Raw genomic sequence first — 17,724 nt, 5'->3', positions numbered from 1 at the left:
GAGCCAAAATAAACGTCAGATGCTTTAAAAAAATTTTTAAAAAATGTTTGAGAGAGAGAGTGCAAATGAGGGAGGGGCAGAGAGAGAGGGAGACAGAATCTGAAGCAGGTTCCAGGCTCTGGCCTGTCGGCACAGAGCTGGATGTGGGGCTCAAACCCACAAACTGTGAGATCATGACCTGAGCCGAAGCTTAACCAACTGAGCCACCGAGACGCCCCTCCAAGTGTTTGGTTTTTAATAGTCAAGGGTCATCCTAATAAAGTGAGGCTTTATAGGGATTCAAATAAAACGGGAAGATTTGGGGGGAAAACCCCTTCACATGATACGCACACACTGCAGATTCTAAGTGTGAGGAAGATTGCTAAAGAGTTCTGGAAGTTACTGAGTTTCAATAAGATTTAGAAAGAAAGAACAATATTGACTGATATCCAAATGTATTTTATGTTTATTTGGAGAGACAAAGAGCATGAGCAGGGGAAGGGCAGAGAGAGAGGGAGAGAATCCCAAGCAGGCTCCGTACTCAAGCCTGACACATGGCTTGAACTCAGAACTGTGAGATCATGATCTGAGCTGAAATCAAGAGTTGGATGCTTAACCAACTAGGGCACCCAGGTGTCCCCAAATGTATTTCCTAACTCTTAGGCACGGCATAGTATTAGGCTAGTCCTTGGGTTTATTGTCCATGAGAAGTGAGAAAGGGTCCAGGTGAGCAGGCATGCCACTACCTGGCCATCTGGCTTGATTCTGCTTCCTAGCGAGCCCAGCTGGATGTGGATAAGAGTCCAGCAGACGGAAGCAGCTGCAGAATGCTTCTCAGTCCCCTGACGGGCCCTGAGGACACTGCACCCTGCCAACTCTTCCAGGTTCATGGGGATTGAAGCCTACGGAGAGAGCATTGACAGGACCATGATGTACTACGGGTTGCCTTTTGTCCAAGAAGCAGATTTTCCCTTCAACAATTATCTCAGTGAGCTGAACACTCCTTCTGGGAACGGTGTGTTTGAGGTTATCACATCCTGGATGGAAAACATGCCAGAAGGAAAATGGCCTAACTGGATGGTAAGTCCTCATGCCTGATCAGCACGTCTGGGGCTGTGGTGCTTGTTGAATAGTCACCCCTAATGCAAGGGCTAGGTCTGTAAACAGGCGTCACCCTTCCCTTCATCGGTGATTCTTCAGGGAGCCAGGCCTATCCCAGCTTCTGACCAGGTTTTTGTCATTTTTCTTCATTCTTTTTCTTCTGGTTCTCAGACTAATCTTGATCGGTCTTCGAGTTTGCTGATTTCTCTGTTAGTTCAAATCTGTCCAGCCCTTCTCAATGAGTTTTTCCTTTCAGTGCTCATACTTTTCAACTCTGAAATTTCTTTCCTGTTCTTTCTTCTATCCTTTTTATTGACAGTATCTATTTGATGAGACACTGTCCTCACACTTTTCTTTGAACATATGGATAGCAGCTGACTTAAATGTCTTTGTCCGCTAGGCCAGTGTTTCTTTATCCACATTTTCTATTGACTGCTTTTTCTATTACGGGCTGTATTTTCCTGTTTTCTTTGCATTCCTTTTTATTGTTGAAAACTGGATATTTTAAATAATGTAGTAATGTAGGAAAACCCCTTCTCTCTTCCCTGGTGTTTATTGTTGCTGGTTGTTTCTTTAGTGACTTTCCTGGATTAATTTTGTAAAATCTGTGCTCTTTGTTGGGTGTGGCCGCTGAAGTGTCTGCTTGGTCAGAGTATCAACTAATGATTTGAAGAGATTCCTGAAATATGGTGAACCATGAAGTCTCCCAGCCTTTGCTGAGGGACTGTGTGTGTTGGGGTGTGCTTTCAACACTTTGGCAGGCAGTTGGTAGTTCTACCTTAGTCTTCACTTTCTGCTTGCACTGAGTTTCAAGGTTAGCCAGAGATGAGAGATTAGAGCCTTCTCAAGTCTTCCCAGGGTATCTGCACATGTTCCAGATTCCAAGAATCTGTCAGAGCCTTTCAAAGGCTCTTATGGTCACCTCATTCCACAGCTTTTAAGGTTTTTGGTCAGTCTCTGTTTAGCCCCAAATGGCAATACCTCCTCAGGCAGATGTGATGCTAAATAACTGTTGCTGATTATTTCTGGCCAATATCTCAGGGATAGGGCATCTTTCTAATAAAAAAAATCCAACTAAAAGCGAGTGCTAGAAAGGTCAAATTGTGACAGTTCTCTAAATGGAGCTTTTGGTGAACTCTAAACCTATTCTGCCCACCTCCCCTCCCCCCCCCCCCCCCCCCCCCCCGCCCCACACTACACAGTGGCTCCTGGTTTTCACAGCTACAGTAGTTGCTAGACTGAGGTTTTCAAGGCTATCGTAGATCCAAGGGGCAGGAGTTCAGGACCAGTTAAAATGACACAAAGCTTGCTGTTTTTCTTGAGTAAATACTTCTTAAGATTACTGAAGGCCTTTAGCTAGTTTCCAGAGTTCTGAAACAGTGGATTTTGTTTTTGCCAGCATTCTCCTTGAGATTTTGGAGGTCTTTCCTCCACCATTCCACAAGGGCCCCCTCTATTTTATAATGGAGTTTTAGCACTTGTATTTTTCATATACTGAGAGTCTCCATTAGCTTAGGTGACTGGGATCTCTCTCAGCCTATGAGAGGCCCCAATCTCTGTCCACTGCTGTGAACTACCTGCGGAAATATTTCTTGATTTCAGTTCTGAAATTGAAAGTGCTCTAAGTCCAGAAAGTTTGAGAAACCATAGGGTTTCTTATCAAATGCTCTCGAGATAATGAAAATAAACAGAGGTGATATTTGACTTTTCTGACCATAAAAATAGAGAAATAATTTACAGTGGTCTACAAAAAGGTAACTGTAGATAGTTTTTAGTACATCTAAAAAAAAAAAACAAAACTCCTTTTTTTCGTGAACTGTAACAACCAAGTTCTTAATCTTAGACTCAAACTCAAAGGCTGGTTTTGCATTATACCCTAATTTGAATAAGTGATATAACGTCTCAGAGCTTGTCGTTTCATCATTGTACACTGGAGAGAATACCTGACAGGGGAGGAGGGCAAGAAGATAGAAGGTAGGTGGGAAAGAATTTTTTTTTAAAAGCTTATTTATTTAAGTAATCTCCACACCCAATGTGGGGCTTGAATTCATCCAGGACCGAGTTGCATGCTCTTCCGACTGAGCCAGCCAGGTACCCCGAAAGTACTTTTTCAATAGTAAAAGTCCATGCTCAGCAAATGCACATGAGACCGAGTTGTGGTATATGAAGAGAACTGCTGGGTGATTTAAATAAACTCTTAAGGGCTAGGTAATATATATGATAATATGTAATTAGAGAATTCAGCATAGAAATAACAAATTTAAAAACAGGAAACACATTAGAAAATTTTCTCTTGGACTGTGTACATTGCTCTATAAAAGTTGATTTATCTTTAAAATTTGTTTTGAATAGTTCAAGTCACACACACACACCAGAAACTGCTCCTACCCCTTCCACCTGTTCCCTCCTTGTTGTGCCCTCAATGGGGTAAACATTTTTGTTTCCTGTCCATATTCTCTCATCCAAATGTGTGAAAATATTAACACGCACCCTCATACATTTTATCACATTTGCAACATCACTGCGAAGTGAATTGTTAACACCATTCTGTTGATCATAATGGCCAAGACAGTAAATTGGTCAGTGACACAGCAAGTAGCAAGTAGCAAGCAGCGCTGGTACTCAAAGCCAGGCTTGCTGATACCATGGTACTCACAGCTAACTTTGTTTTTCTGCCTGATGAACTTTTTGTACAATAGGGTAAGTTTTCCAGAAAACTGTATATTAAGCTACGTCCTTAAAAATATCTGCCTTTCAGATCGGTGGACCGGACCGTGCCCGGCTAACTTCTCGTTTGGGGGCAGAATATGTCAACATCATGAACATGCTTGTTTTCACACTCCCTGGAACCCCCATAACTTACTATGGGGAAGAAATAGGAATGAGAAATATTTTAGTCACAAATCTCAACGAAAGCTATGACGTTGTAAGTTAATATAATCTAACTACATGAAACTAGAGAATTTACTTCTACTGATGAAAACGATTATTTTGCTTTCCTTTCGTACTATTAGACAGTCACCTTTCTTTGTTGGGAGCTAAGAATACTGTTTCCTAAGCCGCACAACTGAATTTCTTGTGTAGAGCCCAGGAATCTACATTTTAAAGATGTTTTCCGGCTGATTCGTAGACCTACTAGAATTTCAGAACCTGTGCTCTGAGTTGGGAATATTACTCAGTGCCCTCTACCTGGAACACAGAGGTCTGTACTGCTAGATTTTGACCACAGCACAAAGATTCTTCCTTTCATGTTAACAAATGTAATGCACAGCCCCAGACTTGAGTGTTTTTTGAGGCTATGGATCTCGAAATTGTGTTCTTAGGTGAACCCGTAATAATTTGTATGGTTAGCTTTCAGTGTTGGAGATCCAATTTCCCTAATATTTGGTGTACATTTCCTAAATTTGTGTGTGTTCACGTGCAACAACCAGGCTGAATAAAAGCGGGCAGAATTTAGGCTTACTTGTACATGGGTGCATACCTGAACTCATCGCCACTACACCACAGAACGTGTTGGCAATCGCACATTTTGAAATCCTACGTTACTCATTTTTAGGGAAAAGCTGCAAAGATTCTAAGCATGTATCAAAGTCCAGTTACCATAATCTATTCAAACTCAACATGTCACGATTTTCCAATTAAAAGTGAGAAGCCGGTTTATGTACTGAATGTTGAAGCTTTTTCATTATAAATGCTAATAAATACAAGTACTAAGAAGTACAGGGAATTAAATAATTATGAAGTAAACCATGACCAAATTATATTTTTTTAATAACTACTGTTTTCTCTTTATGGTCTTGTGACACAGGATACCCTTTTCTCCAAGTCACCGATGCAGTGGGACAATAGCTCAAATGCTGGTTTTTCTGAAGCCAGTCACACGTGGTTACCCACCAGTTCAGATTACCACACTGTGAATGTTGATGTAAGTATCAATGAAAATGTTATGCTGATTCCAGAAATAGGAAATGAGTTTCTGTGTTGACAACGAACAGTCACCCTGAGGGTGCCCAAGACCTTAACTGATGCTCTCTTTAAATTAATCACATAGACTTAGAGTTTTTAAGTGATGTTTTTGTGGAAGTACAGACTGGTACAGAAGTGCACCATGTGGAGTATCCTATGGAATACACAGCTATTCACTGGAATGACTTTGAGAACTTTGAGCTATTAAGGAGATTTTATGGAGGTCTTTCAGCAAGCCCAGCTATCTGTCCTCCTTTCCCGCCTTTGAAAGGAAGGAAAGAAGATTAAGGATAATTACCTGAAGAAACCAAGATGTAACCAATTCCTAAAAGGAACTGTTCTCGAAAAGCACACCCTTTGGCTTTTGGCTACACTGTTTTCTATCATCCTAGTGATCAAGGTTGCCAGATTCAGCTGGAGTTGCTGGAATATACGCATTCCTGTTTAGAAAATCAGTTTGCTTAATTTGGCAAAGGGCTAAGTACATCTCCTTGGACCAGGACACTATGAAATGGCTTCAGGTGGAGTCATGTACTAGTGAAAATGTCATTGTTTAAACCACCTCAGAAGAGAAATTCCTGGCATCCCATGAGACTTAAAAATTTTAAAGCAAAAATCTCCCCTTGCCCCAATCTACTAAGTATTTTGAAAAAATTACTGAAGTATAGCTGACACACAATATTATATCAGTTTCAGGTGTACAACACAGTGATGGGACGATTCTGTACATTACTCAGTGCTCATCACAGTAAGTGCAGCCTCCCCAGGTTATTAATCTGTTTTGAGCTTCACGCAAACCCTCCTGTTTCCACAACTCCCTGCTCCAAACTCCACAGAGGCTTCTGGGATAGTATTAGATAGGTCCTTGAAAACAAAAATATGTATTTTAACATTTGTGTTTGAGATTAAATGCATCTACTGGTTTTCAATTTGAGTCCAAGAGGTTAAGAAGTCCTACATAAAAATATATACCAGAAAGATGAAAAAAGGTAAATGCAAATTAAAACAATTTTTTCTACAACATTAACCAAGTCTTTCAAATGATCAAGAGTAATGCTTGGAGGAATACTAAATCGTAACACAATGTCTCAGGCTAAGCTATTTAATAAAATACATCCCTAAGAGCCCTAGAGACAGGTAAGAATTTAATTTCTAAAAGAAAGTAAAATCAAGCTTCTCATAATGACTAAAGGCAGACAACCGAAGACAAGGAGTATCAAAATGCAAAAGTAAATGGATCGCCAAGAAAGACACATTTGAGAAAAATTAAGAGGATGGAAGAGAACACCACTCTTAACAGAAAACTGTTAAAGTAGAGGAAATATGGCAAACGGAAGACTTTGTTATTGTTATACTGTCTTATGGAGTCTCTTGATTCTCTTAAAAAAGGAATCAGAGGGGAGCCTGGCTGGCTCAGTGGGTGGAGCATGCATCTCTTCATCCTTGGGGTCCTGAGTTTGAGCTCCACGTGGGGTGTACAGGTGATTTAAATAAAAATTTAAAAAAAGTGATCAGAGCATGTAGGTACGTAAAACATTGTGAAAGACTGAAACAGAAATTCTAATTAGGGTGCTGGAAAACTGATCCAGAGACTTCTCCCAGAATGCACTGAAAAAAGGCAAGTAACAGTACAAAGAGAAAATTTTTGATATGCAATCAATCTAGAAATTGCAACATGAAATTCTAGAAGAGAACTATATATTCAAAGAAAAATGGCAAGAATAAAGAAAAAAAGTCTAAAAATATGCGGAAACCAAAACCAAACTGCAAAACAGACCGCCCAAGCAAAGGACTGAGAACTGGACTGGCTTAAGCGGATCCTAGAACATATTAGAACTTTAATCTTTAACGCTATGATGGAAACTTGATTCTAAACCTACAATCTTATATCCACTGAAACTAGCGTTCATGAATATAGTCTTGGAAAAGCATGCACCCCAATTTTACCATAAATAGCCAGCTTGTGAAAGAATCATCAGGGACTGAAACAAAACAAAAAGATGAATCTAAAAGAAAGACCGGATGTGGGGTGCCTGGCTGGCTCAGTCAGTAGAGCATGTGACTCCTGATCTTGGGGTTTTAAGTTGAAGCCCCATGTTGGGTATAAAGATTACTTAAAGATAAAAAAATGTTAAAAAAATAATACATGATGTATAAAACACAGTAAGGAAAGGAATCAACAGAACTTAAGGATATTTTTTGGTACATAATGTAAAGTAAGGGTTAGTAAGATATTCTGGAACAAAAATCTTAGTGATTGATTTCTATATGGGAAGTGGCAGCAGAGAAGGGGAGAGAAAAGACAGAGAATGTGTGAGCGAGCAGGCTAAAGCACTCTTTTCAGGGCATGGAAACGGAGTAACTCAACTAAACGATGCAGAATTCACTTCCTGTGGCACACTAGCACGCTTCAAGTGCAGAGCAGCTGGGGGCTACCACTTTAGCACAGATATAGAACACTTCCAGCACTGCAGAAGTTCTGCTGGACAGCACTGCTCCGGATGTTGAGAAAAGTATATTTTAAAACAGGCATTACAATTTTAAGAGTATCATTTTCAAAGAATAGAAGGAAAAATATTACATCAAAACAACCGATGTAAACAGGATGAAAACAATAGTACAAATATAAATAAAAAATAAAATAAGGCTGTAGGAGTATGTCCAAACACATGGCAATCACAAATATAAATGGGTCAAATTCACCTATTAAAAGATAAAAACTCTCAGATTAAGGTAAAGAGACAAAATCCAATATAGAGACATTGCTAAAACAAAAAACGCACATATAACCTTTGACTTAGTAATTTCATTCCGAGAATACTAATATATGTGGAAAATGATAAATATTCAAGGATCTCCACTGGAAATGATTTAAATATTTTATCAAAAGAATTAATTATGGTTGACTTACACAATGGACTAGTATGCAGCTTTTAAAAAGAATGCACTGGTATCATGAGACCATCTCTACCCTGTACTAAGCAACAGAGTCCATTATGGTAGCATGCCTCCACTTGTATAGAGAAAAAGTATATCTACATCTGTTTGCAAAGGCACAGGATGTAGCATAAACAGCAATAGTGTCTGTTTCTGAGACAAAAGGTGAAAAGCGAGGGGATGGTGTTGGGAAAAACCTTATTTTATATATTCCTCTTATAAATGAATTTTATACTGTGTGCATGCATTTCCTATTTAAAAAAAATAAAGTTACAAAAAGCAGGTGTGGAAATATTTAATAGCAGACAAAATAGAATTCAATATGAAAAGCATTATGAGACCAATGTAATTTTCAAAAACTGTTAAAGAACATTCCACTACAAGTCATGATCTATGCATCTAACAATAGCGTCCAAATATATAAAACAAGTACTATGAGAAATGCCAAGAGAAACTGACAAATCCACAATTACAGAGAGACACTTCAACATACTTCTAGAAAGTAGACACAGATAATAGTTAACACTTACTGGGCACTTCTTATGTGAGTGGCACCGAACTATGCTTTTCCATGCATCATCTAAGGCTATAGAAAATGTTAATAGTAATTTGACAAGTCATATACATATACCATATACATGTACCATAAATACCTTTGTGCCTGATAACAGAGAATAAACATTTTTCAAACATTCAGTAGATGTTCACTGAAGACCACACATTAGGCACCTGCCCCGCAGTAACAACGATAACAGCAATGACAGCCACCACCGCCGCAGTCAACATGGCTGGCAAGAGTCCACGGAAATGAACATCACCACTGATTTGGCAACAGCTCTTATGAAGACTAATTTGGCATTATGTATCAAGTATCCATACTCTCTGACATAGTAATGGTCTTTCTATCCTAAATAAATAATCCAGATATGGGAGAGGCACTACAAATATGAGAAAATATTAGAAAGCTGAATGCTGAAATGACAGGGATGGTTTTAAATTTGGTATATCCATTCAACCAAACATTATCCTGTTATTAAAATGACATTTTAACATAATCACAGGAGAAGGCGCTTGAAATTAAATTATATATGCTCTATATAGCTGTGAAATAAACCCCAATCTTCTTTAATGGATACACATTAAAGAAGTATAATTTTTAAACTTTCCCTGTAGGCAGCATTTTGCTTTGTGTCCTTTTTTGCAACTTTCTGTTCACCACTGGCTACGTAAGGAACACGTGTCTGCTGAAGTTAAAGAGACCTCCAAACTATTCTACAAAAGAGAACAGGGAAGCCCTCCCAGTTCATGGCCATAGTGGCAGCCTTTCTTCCAGTTACAATGTAGCATAAAGGAACTGTAGTTAGGCAAGTTAAACACCAGGTAACTTAGACACGGACATTGTTTTGAGATACCTAAAGTGGAGTCAAATTTGGTCTCTCATAACGTCTGGCCAAAATGCGAGCAGAACGCTGTGCACCCAATGACTCCCTGCATTTGCAGTATCTCTCGGTAGTTAAATAAACTACTCTTACCAACCTATCAATACTTACAATTTGGTAGTCATTTTAATGGGCAAAACCGAAGCAAACTTTTTTGGGAAATAAGTTCCTTATTTGATACTAAGACTACTAAAAAAAAAACAAAACAAAACAAAAAAAAACAAAACAAAAAAAACACGCTAACAACTATTTGAGAAGTGAATAGTTAATTTTTTCTTTTTTTTTTTTTTAAATAGGTCCAAAAGACTCAGCCCAGATCAGCACTGAAGTTCTATCAAGAATTAAGTTTGCTTCATGTCAATGAGCTGCTCCTCAGCAGGGGCTGGTTTTGCTATCTGAGGAATAACAGCCACTCTGTCGTGTACACAAGAGAGCTGGATGGCATCGACCGAGTCTTTCTGGTGGTTCTGAATTTTGGAGAATCCTCACCGCTAAATCTAAAGGAAATGGTTCCCAATATTCCCACAAGAGCAAGCATAAGGTTAAGTACCAGTTTTGCCGACAAGGGCGGTGAAGTTGATACGCATGACATTTTACTGGACAAAGGAGAAGGCCTCGTCCTTGAATACAACACGAAGAATCTCCTTCATCACCAAACAGCTTTCAGAGACAGATGTTTTGTTTCTAATCGGGCGTGCTATTCCAGCACATTAAACCTACTGCACAGCTTGTGTTAAAGAGATGAAGACACTGACGTCCTGTTCCCTCCTAAGCATGTGCAGTAACTTCACGCACCACAGACGGCTGGGTAATACAACGTGAATGTAACAGCTTTAGAAAAGGTTCTCAAATGTTTTTTAAAAATAATAAAACTATCGCTTGCAGGAACTTGTAACTTTATTGAGCTAGCATCAGTGTAAGAGATGATCGGGACACCTGAGGACCCCGGACTGTCAGAGAGATCTAATGAATTCTAATGTGAAGAATGTTACCTCTTTTCATAAAATACAGACATAGAAATTGGAGGACTTACTGCTGACGTGTCTAAAAGTGTTCATTAGCAAAGAGGCAGGACCTTGATTTGTAAACTTTTCAAAGGAAATGTTAGTTCGGACAGACAGAAACAGAGCTGTTCTGAAGGGGGAGCTGGGAGAGTTGTGTTGTCACCAAACCTTCCTTCACCCCATCCTCCGTGTCCTTCTGAGGAGCACGGTTTGAAAACCCCTTTCCTAGGTTAAAGGGCACGTGTGCCAAAGGACAGAGCAGTAGAAGCAAGTGAGATATACACGAGACAAAATGTGGATGGAGAAGCAAATTTTAAAAAATTACTAACTTAAAAAAAAATCTCACTGTTGCTTACCCAATTGGAAATAAGACTGAAATATTTCAGTGTGTTTCCAATTCCCATGGAATGCAGCGTTTCAGAATTTTAGGTATTTCTTAAGATTCTCGAAAACACTGGTGCTGTCAAGTCCAAGTTCCTCGTACAAGAATTTAATTTGGGCTGTAATCTAAAAGAAATGCATTTAAAAAATTAGATAAAGGCCTTTGTGGTAAAACTCGAGGGCTACATCTCTTTGTCTGTCCATCTTCACCTAACCACAAAGTCAGCCATTTATGGCAAGTCTACTTTTATTTGGGGACAGAGGCAGAAGGTGCTCCCAAACAGGTAAGATTCCATCACTCTCTTTAACAGTGCTCACTTATCAAGTATAAGAGGGAACCTTTTCTCGACTCAGCATTCTTCCTTCTGCTCTTGGGCCTCAGCCACAGACCAGAGAGTGACAAAGCAGCTGTCATAAACTCTGCTGCAACCGATGAAATGGTGACAGTGACAGATCTCTACTTGGGCATCTGTCAACTGAGAGGGGTTTGAAAACATACCTTTTTGTGAGAATCCTCAATCACATGATTGCCTCCAGGCTGAATATCTAACACAACATTGGGGGCCTGGTAGCCTGAAAGAGTTAACATATGCAACAATTAGAAGGTTTGTTTGAGATTCATTTCTCCCCTTTCCTCTCAAGTACGCTATTAAAATAATAGCAAAGGAAAAAGGCATAAACTATCACCAAGTAAGAGATGGGAGGGGGCAAGCAGCAAAAGACAAATTTCTGAAACAGAGAAAGCAACAGGAGGATGAGTGGCTGAGGACACTGGATGGAAGAGACTTGTTGGGCCACATGGAGAAGGTTGTGAAGCAAGAGGAAGCCAATGGCCCTGTGGAATCAGAGTCTTATGACCTGGAAACGCCAACTTTTGCAATGTGTAAGTGTGAGGCATGGAGGTGAAAACAAGGTGACTGAAACTTGCATGTGGGTCCCTTCCACCCTGAGCTCAGAGGGTCTTGCTAATAAGGAAGAAAAAGGTAAGAGTTCCTATGCAATGAAATGGAAAGATCTAGAGGAAATTAACGCAGCTAGTTTGGACACTGAAGCTCCAGAGCAAAAGCTTTTCTAGAAGTTTCCAGGAATAATGGCTCAATTCATATTGTTAAATGAATGAGTGTTGTATGACAGTGTATCTCTAAGTTATACTTTGATGTTTAAATTTATTTTTCTTTGTGCCTTGCCTACTTTATTTTAAGACTGTCCTTTGAAAAAGGGGCAAGTCAGATATAGTTATTAGGTATGCCTCAACTCAGTAGTCAACACAGGAAAACCAACTGTCCAAACTCACGGGCAGATGATTTGGTCTGTGGCATAAAATGTACTACTCTGAGCAGTATGTGGTAGGTAACAGAACATTTAGCTATGCTCCCTGCTTCCAGCTGGTCTCCTACCTTCACCAGTGTCCTTAGCATGCTCCATAATGGCTTCCTTGAGTTTGTCAGTATAGTTTACAATTCCTTTCAGAGGTACACGCTCATCATTTTCATAAGCTGTGATGTGAATGGAAGGATAATGCTGAAAGAAAATAGATGTACAAGATTTGCATTATTCCTTATGGTCCTTTTCTACCTTATAGGTTATGAAAAATAACCCCATTTTTTTGACCTAAGTGCTAGATAATTTCTTCTCATTTCATACTGAGAGATCTACAGTTTCGTAGTACTAGACAACTTGCTACCTGAAATACCCTTTTCTTGGCTAGTGAGACCATGACCACATCTAACCTATTCCGAACTATTACATTGAAACAAACATGGAGTATGAGCAGAGATGGCGCTGAAAGTTGTTTGGGTATTATAAGCAGAAACAATCTAAAGCCCTACAAAGTTTTGGGTCAGCATGGGTAAGTCTTCTTTTGATTATCTTTTCTATCATTTTAGGATACTTTATCAGAACTGTTATTCACTACCTGTGGTTTAATATTTTGATAGGGACAGTAACGTTTTATGTAGTTCTTGTGTTTTTCATCAGATGAAGGATTCCCCCATTCTTCTAATTCTTCTAATGTCAGAGGAAGTGTAGTATCCATCATGGTGTTGAGAACATCCAAGAAAGGTGCCTAAAAAAACAAACAAACAAACAAACAAAAAAACCCCACAAAGCCAAAGAAATTTAAACTTTGACTAACAAATTGGTAAAATGAATTTCAGAAAAATATACTTTATGAATATAAATGCTGACATGAGAGAACAAATGTCAAGAAGCCACGCTGATTCCCAGGAGGCAGACTACTCAGACCTACTCAGTCCTTAACTAGGCCCTGTGATTTATAACTGGCCTTTAAGGTATTCAGATATATATATGGGTTTATCTTCTAATTTCACAAGTTTTTAGTTTGATGCCTTAGTGTACATTTTATATAAAAGTAATAAATGCTACCCCTTACATCCGTTAGGAGGGGTACTATTAAAAAGAAACAAAAATAACAAGTGATAACAAGCGCTGGCAAGGATGTGGAGACATTGGGACCCTTGTGCACTATTGGTGGGAATGCAAAATGGTGCAGACGGTATGCTAGTTTCTCAAAAAAATCAAACTTAGAATTACCATATGATCCAGCAAATATATTCCTACGTAAATCAGAGTCTTGAAGAGTACACCCATAGTCACAGCAGCATTATGCACAACAGCCAAAAGGCGGAAGCAACCCAGTGTCCAATGGTGGATAAACGGGTAAGCAAAATATACACAATGACACAACAGATTATTATTCGGCCTTATAAAGTAAGGAAATTCTGACATATGCTACAATAACGGATGGACCTTGGGGACTTGAGGATATCTCTAAGTGAAATAAGTCAGTTACAAAAAGACAAATATGTACGATTCCATTTACGGGAGGTACAGGTATTCTAATTCAGAGACATAAAGGAGAGTGGTGGTTCTGAGGGGAAGGGGGAACTGGGGAGTTGCTATTCAATGAGCACAGAGTTTTGGCTTTGCGAGGTGGAAAGAGTTCTGGAGACTGGTTCCACGACAATGTGAACATACTGGACACTACTGAACTATACATGTAAAAATAGTTAAGATGGTAAATTTTGTTATTTTATCACCATTAAAAAAACCCCAACACATGAGTAAACCCTACTTTATCAGTTGGACATTTTACCTTAAAATATGGGTAATAAATGTTGATTGAAGAAAGTCTAGATAGTATCCAAATTGAAATAAGAAAAAAATCACTCACTGGCTTAAAGCCAGTATTAAAACATTTAGTAAAACGGCAGCTGCTTTTTTCCACTTAGCTTATAGTATTCTGTTAACATGCTTTTCAGCTTTCTCTTGTATTGGCATTAACCTAGTAGGCAAATGCAATTCCTTCCAGCTGCCTAGAATCTGAACTTTTTTGCATTTAGACTATCCCTAACCTTATGAGGCAAAGCCTGCCTCTCACTACGGAGGTACTAAATGCCCTGTATTTCCTTTCTTAGTTTTCCCTGCAGTTGTGGAGTATAACTACATGGCCTGGGTCTACCAAATCAGACATAATGTGCTCCAAACTTTGAATGGCAAGTTAGTGACTCAAAGAAGTAGGGACCATAGAGAATTTCCTCTGGCAAACGTGCCACATTTATATTGAGATTTTAGAAGCAGCACTGGCAGTATGAGGGGACTTGTACGCAGCAGTGGTGGCAGTGATAGCTTCACTGGGGCAGTTTTATGGTGTATTTTGGACATGTTTCTGGCTGTGCAGCCTCTAAGACTGGTACTATACCTGCTCCTCCCCACCACCTTTTAATAAATCCCTTTTCTGCTTAAAGTAGAGCTGGTATTTGGTACTTCTAATTAAAACTATGAATTCTCTATTGTTGGATATTTACAGTTTGACTCTAATAAGCAACGTGGGATGAATATTCATATACTTTTTGATTATTTCCTTTCTAATTTCTAAAAGTCACAGACCAGTTGTATTCTCTTTATATTGTAAATAGCTTTGCTATTATTATCTTTGTATATAGATTCCCCCCTCTATATTTAGCATTTCTACTTAAAAAAGTAGATTTACAGATGAGGATTATTTAACACTTATTTACAAGTCCACAGTGTATATACCCCCATCCTCACAATAAAAGAAACCTGAAAATAATATGCTTTCTCCATTCCGGTCATTATTTTCTAGAGTACCTAACCAGGAGCACAGTGATGAAGGTGAAATGAGCTGCTTTAATAGAACGTCATAATTTTGGACACCAGGAAGACTATACAGTTGCCCCTTGAGTGACATAGGTTCGAACTATGCAAGTCCACTTACATCTGGATTTTTTCAATAGATATACACACAGTACTGTACAAACATTTTTTTCTCTTCCTTATGATCTTAATAACATTTTCTTATCTCTAACTTATTTTAAGAACATAGTATGTGATACACAGAATATACAAAACATGTTGATCGACTGCTTACGTTATTGGTAAAGTTTCTGCTCAACAGGAGGCTATTTGCAGTTAAGTTTTTGGGGAGTCCAAAGTTTATCATGGGTTTCTGACTGCACGGGGATGGGGATGGGTCTGTGCCCCTGGCCCCCATGTTGTTCAAAGGTCAACTGTAGAGACTTTTAAGAACAAAGCAAGATATTTCAATTAAAGTACAGAAAAACTACCCCTTAAAGACCTTTAAGAATGGAGTATCTAAAAAACAGAGAGCCCCTACATCCAGGACTAAAAGGTTGATGGGCAGCACAGGCAACGGATTTCATGAATTCCAGAGTCACAGTGTGCTCTGCCTGAGTCCCTGGAACTGGTGAGTCATATATCCTTTGCCTCTTTTCTACCAACTCTACATGTTCTTAAAAATAAGAAATGGTCAATGAGGATAGCCATTAATATTCTTCAGTGGAAATTCTCAATGATTAATAACACTGTCCAGGAAGAAGGGATAAAGGATAAGCAGTTAGATTAAGTTTAGAAGTTCTCCCAGAGCTACAATTCTGTGTTTAAAATTTTAAAGTTTGTTATACTCCCTATGCTAGTAAATATGTTAGCAACTTCTTTAAAAATATTTATTTGAGAGAGAGAGAGAAATGTGAAAAGATATAACAAATATTTTTTATAGAGCATCCTAGGGCTTTCCCACTTTCCCACTTTGTAAATAGAAGAGACAAAGTATACTCACCTCCAAAGTCACAGCTCTTAGGAGCTCTGGATTAGAATTACACAATGCTCCCACAAGCACCCCTCCAGCACTGAAAGCAGTCAAGGCTGTTAGACTTGGCTGAGAAAAGCCTTGGCCATGAAGCGTCTTAATGCAAGCCTCTAAGTCAGCAAGGCCATTGAGTTTTTTAGTTAGACGGCCATCAGCGTGCCACTGGAGGCCTAACTCACCACCACCCCTGAAATTAAAGGGCAAAAAAATTTTTTAGTGGGGAAAAAAATATTAATGGTATATTTCAGGGTCAGCAAACAATAGCCGGTGGGCAACATCTACCAGGAGGCCTGTTTTTTTTTTTTTTTTTTTTTTTTAAATGGCGTTAGAGCTAAGAACGGTTTATTTTTAAAGGTTGGGAGAAAAAACAACAACAAAAAACAATGAGGAATATACAACAGAGACCATAGGTGGCCTACAAAGCCTGAAATATTTACTATTTAGTTTTTCAGAGAAAGGGTTCATCAATCCCTGTTAAGAGGCAGTCAAAAATGGGTTCCAGAAATATGTTTTTATAAAAAAATAAGAGTCATTTGTCATTTTCTCTTTTCCGCTCACTCATTCACTCATTCATTCATTCAAAGTAAGCTCTATGCCCAACATGAGGCTTAAACTCGTGACCCAAGGATCAATAAACTCAGCATGCTCTAAGCCAGTCAGGTCTCCCTCAACAAATATGTTTTGAGTTGCTGCTTCTGCTTCTCAGGTATTGTGCTAAATGCTGGCCTTAAAAATATAAAAAAGCAAAAGGTCCTCAGATGACTGTACACCCAGAGCTGAGAATCATTAGGTTAAATGATACAAGATTACAAATAAACTTTCTTAAAAAAATTTTTTTTTAACGTTTACTTATTTTTGAGAGACAGAGCACAAGTGGGGGAGGGGCGGAAAGAGAGGGAGACACAGAATCTGAAGCAGGCTCCAGGCTCTGAGCACAGAGCCCGACGCGGGGCTCGAAGCCCACAAACCATGAAATCATGACCTGAGCCAAAGACACTTGACTGACTGAACCACCCAGGCGCCCCACAAATCAACTTTCTTAAAAAAAAAAAAAATCTACACACACACACACACACGCAAAAATCTCCTGCCTGAAGATCATAATTTTGGGGGGAAAGAAAACAGCTGCCAACCATGTGGTTGCTGCTTTCACACAAGTGTACTGCAGGTTATCACAGAAACAGTAGAAAGAACATCCACTTATTAGGTTAGGGGTATATACTTCTTAAAACAAATGCTTAAGAAGGAGAGGATACCTAATCCGAGTCTTGGAGGAAGAATATGAGAATATGAAAATATGAGACGCACAAAGAAAGGGAAAACATCAAGACACAGTATGTGCAAAGGCAGAGAGGAGCAAGTGTCATCTGAAAGGATGTAACAGGGCTGGAGTGCAGGGTGTGTCTGGGCAGTAATGAAAGATCTCACTACAGAGATAAGCCAGATCATTAGGATGTTAAATACTATAAGTAAGGAGTTTGGATTTTATTTTGGAGACAGGGAGATGGAGAAGGATTTTAAGCAGAAACATAAAATATTATTTGTGTCTGGAAAACAGCTAAAATAAAATGAAGTCAGAGTACACAGACTGGTACATGAATTCTAAAAATCTGGTGCAACCACAAAGGAAACAATCAACAAAACTAAAAGGCAACTGATGGAATGGGATACTTGCAAATGACATATCGGATAGAGGGCTAGTATCCAAAACCTATGAAGAACTCACAAAACTCCACACCTGAAAAGCAAATAAGCCAGTGAAGAAATG

General features: G+C 39.0%; 2 protein-coding genes across 6 annotated transcripts in view; one reads left to right on the top strand and one right to left on the bottom strand.

The window, feature by feature from the left end:
• The window catches only part of SLC3A1 (solute carrier family 3 member 1), a 36,273-nt gene extending 26,114 nt beyond the window's left edge, over positions 1-10,159 (top strand). For both annotated transcript variants that reach the window (XM_060607311.3, XM_060607304.3), the window contains 4 exons: positions 864-1,059; positions 3,839-4,006; positions 4,889-5,005; positions 9,719-10,159. In XM_060607311.3, coding sequence (XP_060463294.2) covers positions 864-1,059; positions 3,839-4,006; positions 4,889-5,005; positions 9,719-10,159 — 922 coding nt within the window. The remainder of the gene's footprint in view (positions 1-863; positions 1,060-3,838; positions 4,007-4,888; positions 5,006-9,718) is intronic.
• PREPL (prolyl endopeptidase like) overlaps positions 8,263-17,724 on the bottom strand; it is a 57,652-nt gene continuing 48,190 nt past the window's right edge. For all 4 annotated transcript variants that reach the window (XM_060607283.3, XM_060607265.3, XM_060607257.3 and 1 more), the window contains 5 exons: positions 15,927-16,143; positions 12,723-12,872; positions 12,205-12,328; positions 11,307-11,380; positions 8,263-10,933 (listed from right to left, as the gene is read on the bottom strand). In XM_060607283.3, the coding sequence (XP_060463266.1) occupies positions 10,844-10,933; positions 11,307-11,380; positions 12,205-12,328; positions 12,723-12,872; positions 15,927-16,143 (655 nt within the window). In that variant the 3' untranslated portion in view covers positions 8,263-10,843. The remainder of the gene's footprint in view (positions 10,934-11,306; positions 11,381-12,204; positions 12,329-12,722; positions 12,873-15,926; positions 16,144-17,724) is intronic.

Source organism: Panthera onca, chromosome A3 (assembly GCF_046562875.1).
Source record: "Panthera onca isolate mPanOnc1 chromosome A3, mPanOnc1 haplotype 2, whole genome shotgun sequence".
NCBI lineage: Eukaryota > Metazoa > Chordata > Mammalia > Carnivora > Felidae > Panthera > Panthera onca.
This window is presented reverse-complemented; position numbering and strand designations above follow the sequence as displayed.